Source organism: Lolium perenne, chromosome 7 (assembly GCF_019359855.2).
Source record: "Lolium perenne isolate Kyuss_39 chromosome 7, Kyuss_2.0, whole genome shotgun sequence".
NCBI classification, from domain to species: domain Eukaryota; kingdom Viridiplantae; phylum Streptophyta; class Magnoliopsida; order Poales; family Poaceae; genus Lolium; species Lolium perenne.
Window position 1 is genome coordinate 327,515,121 of NC_067250.2, and position 11,431 is coordinate 327,526,551.

Sequence of the window (11,431 nt, forward strand, 5' to 3'; positions counted from 1 at the left end):
TTGGTTTGAATCTCAATTAGTGCCTAGCTTTATATTATGATCACCATAGTGATACCTAAACTAAGGTTGAGATTTAATTCTAGGTTGTAGAGATGAGGTGACATCATATTGCCTTTGCTAGGGTTTAATCTCCCCTAACCATGGTAATATGGTTACTTGCTTCATATCTTATGTGCTTCTCTAATTACTAATGATTTAAGACTTGGTTTTATCTTCTATCAATAGATTTCTACTATATCCCTAATCTATTGTTAAAGTAACTAAATTGTTAGAGTTCTTTTTATAGTTAACTTTGGTCATATGGATGGATGGTTTCTCACCATATTAAGTATGGAGTTTTACTCTAAGGTTTTCTTATGTTTCTTAGGTGAAGAATAAGTGGAATGTATATGTGGTAGAATTCTACTTATGATCACCAAGTGGTTCACAAGTTAAGATTGGGATACAAGCCTAGGGTTGCTTACTAGTTACCTCCCTATGATTTCATGTGGAGACTGATATCTACTTATCTATTTGGATTTAACTTATCCTCACATAACTCAAGAGCATGATCATGGTTAGACATGATCAACTTGTTCTTGATATCATTACCTCAAGTTCTTAGGGTTTATGATCATCACTCAATTTATAATGATCAAGATTTGGTTTCCTAAGGATCTCTCATTAAATGGGGTTCTCACTTCCATGATCAAGCATTGTCTTGATCAATTAAGGTATAGCACTTCTACTTTACTTTCTAGGATGGACATGGTCAGGGTTGTCTCGATAGTTAATATCCCAGGAGAATGCCTGAGATATCCACTTAGAGTTCTTCTCAAGGAATGATGATTTACTCATCTGGATATATGGATAGTTCTCTCCCTCAAGTAGAAGTGTTGCCTCAACTAACTTGAGTATAACACCAAAGATTGAGTTCTCTCATTTGGGAAGGACTCGAATTCTAACGTAAGGTTACTCTCCAAAGATAATGATGTAGTCACCAATATCTATGGTTAACATAAATGGATTCTCTCTCTAGGGAAGGTCTTGAATAATATCCTAGGGTTCTTCTTTAAAGATGATGATTTAAATGCTTGGATGTATATCCAAGGTTTAGCTCAAGGTTTGTTATTGCTTCTCTAATAATTATTATAGAACTCTCACCTCTCTAGGTTTGATGTATAAAAATATGGAATAGAGAAGGATATATATATTTCTAGAGTGGATCTCCTTGTTATGTTTTCCAAGAATGAAGTAATATGAATACCATGAGGTTCATGGTAGAATCAAGGATTAGTTTAAGACATGGAAAAGATAAGTCTAGAATAGTTCTCCATTTTATTGTTACTTGATTTATAGTTAAATAGATGTTCATATGTTATGGCAAAGATTACCATGTTATGATCTTTAATAAGATCAAGCAATTGATCATTGAGTAAAGTGTTGTTGTGTTGATTATTAGTTCCATTTGATCTAACCCCTTAGATCAAATCATCTCTACCCAAAACAAGGTTTTAACCAAAGTCACATTGAGGTTTATAGCGCTTGACTTGATGAGCTACTTCAATTCCACCAAGGTCAAGTGAAACTTCAGTTACTGTGACTGTTTTACTTTAAAGCGCGAAAATTCCCCAGATTTTCTATGCATGAATGCAATGCACACATCTGTTTCCTCTATTTTTGTAACCCCATAATAATGGAGGCTTATAGGCTTATAAAAAACAGGCAAGAATTCAGGCTGAGCGTTATGTAATTGTTGATCAAGAAAGGTCGCTTGCTTGTTTCTTATGTGGACATTTTGTCATGAAACAATATATGTTCAATTTAATTTTGCAAAATGGCTAGTATTTTTTCCAGGTTAGCTAAGCACTCAATCACTATTATGTCTTTGTGGTTGTCAGTGAGCTGAAATAAATTAACATTTGTAACCTGGACACATGGACAAGACATCTCTTTGGCTAGACGGATCAAAATCGAACATGCTACGAGAGCTTGGTCAATATGCCAACGGTACGATATAGTTCTTGGGCTTATACCAAATACAGTGTAACCTGGACACTTAGACGAGACAACTTCATTTCACTAGAGACTAAGACAATTAATTGCTGCCAAAGCTCATCAGACATCGATGCTCTAGTTAGCTAGAGAAAAATTGTAATTCAAAGACATCAAATGGCTGACGCCATGGCCCATGGCAATCATATGCCATCACTCCTCGGCGTCAGCATCCTCCCGAAAGAGCCATGTCGCAAGCGATGCTCCATCCCTGTACGGTTGCATCTGCAGAACCGTGCTAACTCTCCCGTCTTTCATGTCATACACATTGGCGAATGCATCTTTGGTTGGACCTGAACGTACTCTGGGGCGTTGGATTGCAGCTGAATCGTCCAGGAAGAAGATCTGGTCGCCGCGCAGTCCGTGCCTACCTGCGCGCACGGCCCTAGAGGACAGTCGGCCGACGAAGAGCGCCTCATCGCCGCCTAGGGTGTCTACCTTGACCCATTGTGGCGACTGGAGGTCCGCCTGGAACACCAAAAACTCGGATGTAGTCGCGACGTATTCTAGCAGAATCCTACACACCATGAGCAGACCGCCACCGCATGGTCTCACAACAAGGTAGCGCGTCCAGGTGTATCCCTTTAAGACACCGTCACCGCCTTCAATGATGCGCTTAACGCTGGAGATCCTGGGCTGACCGCCCTCGTCGTAGCCCACCTCCAGCGCGAGGAGGTCCTCGTTGTGGGTAAGCGCGTAGAGCTTCCCATCAAAGAAGATCATGTCAGCGTACGAGCGCCATGGGTCACACGAGCTGACCGTCCATGACCATGCCGCCGACTCCGGCGCAAATAGCGCGATCTTGGCGGAATACTCATGGCCGAGGATGGCAGCGACGAGCCCGCTGTCTGGGCAGACCACCAGTTTTCGCACGGACATCTCCTCGCGCAAGTAGCCTTCCTCGTCGATGAGCCCGTCGTGGATGGACGGGGCGGGGAGCAGCCTCTCTGTCCCGGTGAAAGGGTTCACCATGCAGTACACGCCCCAACTGTTAGTCTCAAGGAGAAGGTGGCTGTCGGTCGCGCCGTGATAGGAGCGACAGTTGGGATTGTTAATATGGTTCCTCAGCTTCAAGTCAGGGTATTTGGGCTGGAAGGTGAGGAAGCTCCCGTGTGGGAGCGCCAGGCATAGCTTAGGCAGAGCGTCGGGTAGCCATAGTCGCACAGCGGCGTGCCAGTGGCGGCAGACGGCGGCGAGGCTGAGGTTGAAGCGGCCATTAAGCGGGGGCGGGAGGCGGCAGATGACTTGGTAGAGGACGTCCATGGGGAGCCCTGACCAGCCACCGCCGTCTCGTGCGGGCACGGAGCGCTCCCGGCTGTCGCAAGCTGTGGCGAGGCCCATGATCTCGTGGGCCTTTTCTTCCATTGGCAATCGAGAGAGGAGGAGATTTGGATGCAGGCACGCGAGTAGCAGCCTGTGTTGGTAATTCTCACAACAAAGAATTAGGCAAAGATCTTGAACTAAGGAGAAGGAAAATCGAACGAAAACATAACTGACAGATTCATCTATTTCTGCTTCTATTTGTAGTCTATTGCAGGAGGACCCCAACCCGTAGTCTTTAAGGATTGCAAATCACGTATCATGATGGCTATACCGTGTTGGACTATACATGTATATATGGCAAGAAATAAAACAGAAACCTCCTCTAACATCGTGTACAAGTTGTAGTCTGTAGTAAGCTACCCGATGTCTCTCTCAATCGGAAGCAGTATTGCTGGTTCGATTCAGATACAACTCAGAGAATTCAAACACGAAATGAGTCTAAGCTATTACAAGGAGACAAACTATTGTGGTTTTCAAACGTTTTCAATAAAACATTCTCGTAGAAGTATTTTCACAAAGTTTTCGGTCGCCGTTCTGTTGTTTTCCTCGTCCTTCGCTCAATAGTACTCCCTCTGATTCATTTTACTCGATGCTAATATAGATCAATCTAGATAAATTTTAGTTGTAGATACATCAATTTTAGCATCAAATAATATGGATCGGTGGGAGTATATTCATTAACCACTATAAAGTGGAACCCATAACCTAATTATGGAAAAGTCTAAATGACAAATATTAGCAACAAACATATATACATAGTCCCAAATAAGCACTAGTTCAAATTTAAATACACCTCATAAGGCCGGAGCCCTCGATCACTGCCCATGAACTCGTTATGAAATCACGATGAAGTGTCGCATGCGTCCAGGGTAGGTGCCGTAGGGGCACGTAGAGTGCAGAAGGAGTCGTTGGGGAAGCTACACTGCCTAGTACTAATCTAACAAAAACCAGTGATGTGTGTTCTTACTTTGATAGTCAACGATATATCTTGGATTAGAAGTTGCCGATAATACGAACTTCACGACAACCGTCAGAATTAAATGACAATAATTTAATTATATGGGCTCGTCAACGTTCTATATATAACCAGTGAAAATAAAGAAAAACAAGTATGTCACTGATTTTCAAGAAAAAACGGCGACTGAAAATTTGTGAAACATTGCCATTGCTTTGTCGTAGATCCGTGATGCCCGTAAATAGTCAACTGTCACCGTTTTTCCAACCCCCCAGGTCGGGTCCGAAAGGAAGAACCAACACCGGACTTTTTTATTTTGCGTGCCACCGGTACGCGTCGCGGAGACCTGTTCACGAGCTACCGCTGGCGATCTTTTTTTTTTGCCTGTCGGAGGTTCGGGTTACCACTGGCGGACTTCCATTTTCGCGCCATGCGAGCAGTTGTGGCTATAAACTTTTTCCCAGTAGTGATATGCACAAATCATGATGCAATCAGACGATGTAGGACTTTTTTGACATTGTATGCCCGCAAGCATACGTTACTTGTATTCATAGACATAACAATACAAAGTTGGTACGTATACAAGCAACATAACACAAGAAGGATACACACGGTTGTACTGCTGCAAACTACCGTCACCGCAACTACAAAGCACGCACGTCCTTCGTGTCGCTGGAGACGAAGAGCACCAGCAGCTGGTCCCTACTTTGACGTTGAAGAAACTCCTAGCCATAAGTCATTAACGAGCCGTGATAGCCACCATCCCCGTAAGACAGGATCTAGCCCGATAAAGAACATGGACCGGAGGAACCCTCCGAGCCTATTGAACGCCCGATCCGAGGCTAGCGCCACCCCGCTCTTTAAGCGGCCGGACCCCCCACCATCTTCCGCAAACACACAACAGTCAAGACCTCCACACTCCAAGAACATCCCATCTCCCTGCCGCCACGCCACGACGCATCGTCAGATCGAAGCCACTCCAACAGCTTGGATTCCACAACTCCACAAGCCTCTCGTTGGCGCCAGCAACACCTCCGGTGAGCAGGGGCATAGACTAGGAGACCATTATTCCTAAGAACACCATCAACATCTGCCCCACCATGACGTTGAGAGAGGAACCTCGAAAACCTAAAATAAAAAACATAAGACCAAAGCACACACACACGGGCGAGAACCAAACCTCCCCTCCCCCTCGCGATGCCAAGACAGGGATCGGAGGGGAAGGGGAGCGACGGAACGCCGCGCGGCGAGCGCACAAACAACGCTTCCTGGAGCGGTTGTTCCCGAGAGTGGTTTATGGTATGCGACTGTTGCTTGTCTTGTAAATTTTTTTTTTTTGATCACATAATGCTCCATGGTCAAAAGTGTCTTTTCATGCCAGTACCTCCGTTTCAAAAATAAGTGGCTCACTCTTGTCCAGATATAGACGCAGCTAAATGTGATTTAGTTATAGAGCCACATATATTTTTAATAATGTGAAATGTGGAATCCTCTCAAAAAAACACTTCCCTTCCCTTAGCTCTCAAAAAAGGATGCCCTTATACCCTTTTTTTTTTGAGACACCTTACATTATTACCAGAACCTGCCGCTAGCTGGTTAGGCAGGCGAACTCGTGTGGGAGTCGAGAAAGTTCCAGCCCGATCTGTGTACGAGCCGGGCCCGAAACCCTCCTTATATACTCCTGGGCCGCAGAAGCCCACCCCCAGCCCGACCACACCCAAAACCAACCAGCTTTTAAGACCATAGCCGGCGGAGTCCACTCCACTTCCGACCACTCCGCCGCGACCAGGCCACCAGGGGCTCTGCTCTGCTTCCGCCCCACGCCATGGCCGCGATCGCCGACGACCCCCGCCGCGCCGCCGTCTCCAAGTACCGGGACAGCCTCCTCAAGTGCCGCGAGCTCGAGGCCCTCCTCAGCGCAGGTAAACCCCCCTCCTCCCCCCGCCGCCGCCGCAATGTCCGGCGCCGCCGCGTAAACCTAGCCCGGCCGCCGTACGGCGCCCCCGCTCGAGGCCCGCGGAGCAATCCGCGCCTTGCGCTCCGATTGCGGGACGGTTTCGTCGATTCCGCCGGGACGGCTTCGCTTCGGTTCGCTTTGGGGTTTTACGTCCCTAAAAGCCCTCGCCTTTTTTGGCGCTGGCCGCGCGCGTGGTTAGCGCCTGATGATTTTCTCAATAAAAAAATCGAATCTTTGTCTAGCTCGTAGCAGATTCGGAATCGGGTCGCGGTTCGCTCGCGGAAAGCTGCGGCCTTGCGCTGAACCTAGGGTTTCCTGCGATTCGATTTCGGTGCTGCTGCGAGGATTGGATTGGTGATTGGAGCTCGAGCAGTGCTCTATCTACTTTTATCTTGTTCAATGGAATAGTATGATGCTAGTGCGTGATGAAGCAGCAGCCTTTTATCTGCCGATTTGCGCAAACAATTTGGTGCTGTGGTAGGACTGGTTGTGCATATACTCCCCTTAATTTCGATGTCAGCTCTGCTCCTCTTGCTCATCTACTGATGTGCAATCTGCTTGCTGGAGATAGATACCATTATCAGGTTCCATTGTGTTTACGGCAAAATTTCTGACCCGCTTCGTGGTTGCAGGGCGCGCGAACCTGAAGAAGGCCAAGAAGGAGTTTCAGGAGACCGAGGAGCACATTAAGGCGTTTCAGAGCACCGGCCAGATTGTGGGGGAGGTGCTGCGCCCGCTCGGCAATGACCGCTGTGAGTGTGAATGCCAGCTTCAAACCTGCCTCTGCAAAATCCTTTCTATTCGGTGTTACTCTATGCTCACCACAAGTCGCTGCTCTTTCACTTGCAGACATTGTCAAGGCTAGCTCCGGCCCTCGGTACCTGACCACCTGCCGCAGCAAGCTGGACAGGGCGAAATTGACGGCGACCACGCGCGTGTGCCTTGACCCGACCACGCTCACGATCATGCGTGTGCTCCCACGCGAGGTATCGCCGTGTTTGGAAACATTTGCTATTTGTTGTCTTGTGCAGTTAATTATGTACTACTCCACAGTTGCAATCCGGAATGGAATGTTGGTTGTTCTATCTATTGAGGAAGTTTTGATTTACCATTCTACTTTCTTCCAGGTGGACCCTCTAGTGTTCAACATGATTCATGAGGACCCAGGGAATGTCAGCTTCACTGCTATTGGAGGGCTAAATGAACAGGTCAGGGAAGTCAGGGAGACCGTCGAGCTTCCGCTCGTGCACCCTGAATTGTTCATCCGAGTTGGGATTAAGCCACCCAAGGTATATTCATAAACGCATACACTCAATGTGCGGAAGCTATTAAAGTAGAGTTAATATCTCCTAACAACCACTTCTTGGCTCCAGGGAGTGCTCCTCTATGGCCCACCTGGCACTGGGAAGACGCTGCTGGCGAGGGCTCTTGCAAGTAACATAGACGCAAACTTTATGAAGGTGCAACATATTAGTCTGCTCAACAGTTTTTCCCTTTATATGTACAACTATATGTTCTTACTAATCTGTATTGGGTGCAATAGGTTGTCTCAAGTGCTATCATCCATAAGTACATTGGTGAAAGTGCCCGGATCATAAGGGAAATGTTTGCCTATGCACGCGATCATGAGGTACGCGCCTCTTTCAACCTCTTCTCATTTTCATGTAGAAACGTTCTATCCTTCCATAACCTACGTGTGAGCATTATGAAAAGCTAACTTCCGCCCTGATTTTCTCTTGTTTTCTTTATCAACAATAAATGATGTATAGTTATACTCATAGATACCGGATTACAGTTGAAACTAATCTCCAAAACAAATATTAACAGCGATACCCACATTACACAAAACCGTGCTATGTATAGAATGCCTTGCATTTGGTTTCCCAGTAGGGATGTCCCAGCTTAGTTACTAAATACTGTTGATGTTCCATCTTTACTCAGCCATGCATCATCTTTATGGATGAAATTGACGCAATTGGAGGAAGAAGATTCAGTGAGGGCTCAAGTGCTGATCGTGAGATCCAGAGGACACTCATGGAACTGCTAAACCAGTTAGATGGGTTTGATGAACTTGGAAAGGTATATTTCTATTGCTTGATTTTATGACTTTGTACCCAAAATTAGTGTTACTGATATTGCATTCAGACCAATATGTGTGCATGACAATTATGTTTGATGTACGTATGCTTAGTTATTTTATTACATTCTTGTGATCTGAAACTTTATGTCTGTGGTTAGTTATTTTCTTTGCTAAAAATATGCAAAACTTCTTAGCAATATAATTGCTGTTTGTATTCACTCCTTGCATGAACTTTCTTTCTAGTTATGGCAGACATGCATTTCCTTCTTGTGGCTGCTCCACAGATGACTCATTTAGTTATTTTCGTAGCTCAAAATATGCTGAGCTTCTCAGGGAAGTAGCTGCAGTCTGTACTCACTGTTTGCATAAACTTTCTTTCTACTTATGACAAGACATGCACTTCCCAATTGCCTGGGCTTCTGGATGATCTTTTAACATGTTCTCTTTCGTCGTTCCATCCAGGTGAAGGTGATCATGGCGACCAATCGCCCGGACGTTCTGGACCCTGCGCTCCTACGCCCTGGACGTCTGGACCGCAAGATTGAGATCCCTCTTCCCAACGAGCAATCGAGGCAGGAAATCCTCAAGATCCACGCAGCAGGGATGGCCAAGCACGGCGAGATTGACTATGAAGCTGCCGCCAAGCTAGCAGTGGTGAGTTCTTCGTCTTACCTTCCCAAAAGCCCACGTCATACCGCAACTTTTTCATTCTGAACCCTTGGTCGTTCCAGGGATTCAATGCTGCCGACATGCGCAATGTTTGCACGGAGGCTGGCATGGCGGCGATTCGGGTGGAGCGTGACTATGCTATCAATGAGGACTTTATGCAGGTGCGTGGTGTTTCCCCAGCCCTTTTCTTGTCGAATGTGAACATTGGCGGTGTTCGTTAATTGTATCTCAATTTATACTATATGGGTGTTTGCAGGCGGTGAGGAAGCTCACAGACGCAAAGAAGCTGGAGTCCAGCGCTGACTACAAGGCGGACTTTGGCAAGGACTAGAGGATGATGGGGTGGATAGATTAACCCAGCTGAACTGATCCCTTTTTGACGCAGCAATTAGATATTTATCGACCTGTGCATTTCGGACTAGGAAACTATGGGCTGTATGACCCAGATGTCACCCTAATTCTGGTATGCGGTACTGATCATTCGGGCCTGGGCCACAATGTTGGGGAATCTCTCTACACACTTGTGGTGCACCCAGGATGTTGATATGGCGTTGGAATGGAACTGATTAATCCTCACCTATCCTAGTTTTTTTTGCATGTTCTTTACTAGCCATCACATAGTTTCCTGATCAGCGTATGCAATGGAGGGTTTTAGACTGAATGATATGCTGATTCCCTCGTTGAAATGTAGTGTCTCCGGCTTGAGATATGTGATGTTGCCATGTTTTTTTCCCTTTTGTGTGCTGCATGTCGTTCCAGGGTCTACATTAGTTGCATTTTCATTTGCAACAGGTAAAAATAAATCATTTGTGCAACTTGTCAATTTATCTTTTGGAAGAAGTAGCATTTAATTTGGGCTGGCTGTTTTCCTATTCGGAGGAATCAGCTCTACCAGGAGAAGTATCAAACCAGCGATGTTATCAAATGATAATTGCAGATTACTTCTTCAAATGATGGTTTTAGTACGATTAATCAAGGAGATCTGTTCTCCAACTACCATAAGAAACTTGTTTATGCCAGTTTTTAGCAGCTAGATCAGGTAGCATCTTATGTATCATGGCAGCCACGTTGTACTTGGGATTCAAATCACATCTTTACTATTTGTAGGCACATATATGTGCCCGTATACATGTATATGTGACGTCATAGTGCAAGTGGTGCGTGCCCCATGGTTTTGATTCCATCATGGCGGCCCTTGACCACACTAGCAACCAGCAATCAGTACATAGTATATGAGTGGCCACTTACGCTTGAGAGACAATTGTGGCCATACACGAATGGGACATGTACAGTGGGTGGGTGAGCAAGAACTAGTCTTATGTACTTCGTACAATAAAATGTGTGTGGATACATTTATAAAAATACTAGTGCAGTATATAACTAACTTAATTTGCTAACATTGTTCTGTGCGCATCTGTGGTAAACCATGAGAATTAACAGGGAAAAATATGCGTGGTCAGCTGCAGATGGACAGATCTCCCGATATATCTTCATGGGTTAACTTACCCCTTCAATCTAATCAATCGTATATTTACATAATTTCGTATCAAGGGTCCGGCAACCATGTATACTTGCTACACACACAAAATACCATGTACATTTGCACGTCCGGTCGTCAGCCCTGACATAAATGTAGCTTGGAACACAAACATTCCAGCACGTATGTACGCTCAGGCCTGTGTACACTTGCAGTTATAGTATACTTACTAGTACAAACATACTACTCGATACCAAGAACATTCCTGCACGTACGTACTGCAGTGGCCTTAATTCATTTTGGGGGTTGGTGTTTTAGATATTCAAGTACCAAATCTGCCAGGAGCCAGAATTCTGCATGCGTGCGGCCTTCGCCAAGGAGATCCGACTTCCCCCATGCTTTTCGTCATCGCAATGGAAGTTCTGACCAAAGCTGTATCCTTGGCGGTGGAGCATGATTTGCTAAAACCCTTGGCAGGTATCACACCACTCCAACGCATATCTATATACGTAGACGATGTCGTGATGTTCTGTAAGCCGGTGAAACTGGAGTTGGCTGCGGTCAAGCAGATTTTGTACCTCTTTGGCAACGCTTCTGGACTACATGTAAACTATAGGAAGTCCGCGGCAACTATGATCAGAGGAGGTGAGGCAGAAGCCAAGCTAGTTGCCACTGAGCTGGGCTGCGACATTGTGCCCTTCCCCATCAGGTACCTGGGGCTTCAGTTGTCCCTTAGGCCGCTCACGAAAGCCCAATGGCAGCCTGCTTTGGATAATATCAAAAGGATGTTACCGGCCTGGCAAAGGAGTCTGATTGCCAAGGAGAGTCGTCTTACCCTGGCTAAAGCCGTGTTGCAAGCGACACCGGTGCACCACATTCTTGTTGAAGAGGCCCCGGTGTGGCTGCTTGAGGAGATCAACAAGTGGCTGCGAGCGT

At 45.9% G+C, this 11,431-nt stretch overlaps 2 protein-coding genes across 2 annotated transcripts; one reads left to right on the top strand and one right to left on the bottom strand.

Moving 5' to 3' along the window:
* Nucleotides 1-2,187: 2,187 nt before the first annotated feature.
* Nucleotides 2,188-3,399, bottom strand: LOC127312642 (uncharacterized). Its single transcript, XM_051343173.1, has one exon. The coding sequence runs from the start codon at nt 3,397-3,399 to the stop codon at nt 2,188-2,190; it is 1,212 nt and encodes a 403-aa protein (XP_051199133.1).
* Nucleotides 3,400-6,047: 2,648 nt separating this feature from the next.
* LOC127312943 (26S proteasome regulatory subunit 10B homolog A) lies at nt 6,048-9,594 on the top strand. The gene is made up of 10 exons (XM_051343478.1): nt 6,048-6,234; nt 6,902-7,021; nt 7,119-7,255; nt 7,397-7,558; nt 7,643-7,729; nt 7,813-7,899; nt 8,211-8,348; nt 8,812-9,003; nt 9,081-9,179; nt 9,275-9,594. Exons 1-10 carry the CDS (start codon nt 6,138-6,140, stop codon nt 9,347-9,349), a joined length of 1,194 nt encoding a protein of 397 aa, XP_051199438.1. The 5' UTR covers nt 6,048-6,137; the 3' UTR covers nt 9,350-9,594.
* The last annotated feature ends 1,837 nt before the right edge of the window (nt 9,595-11,431 follow it).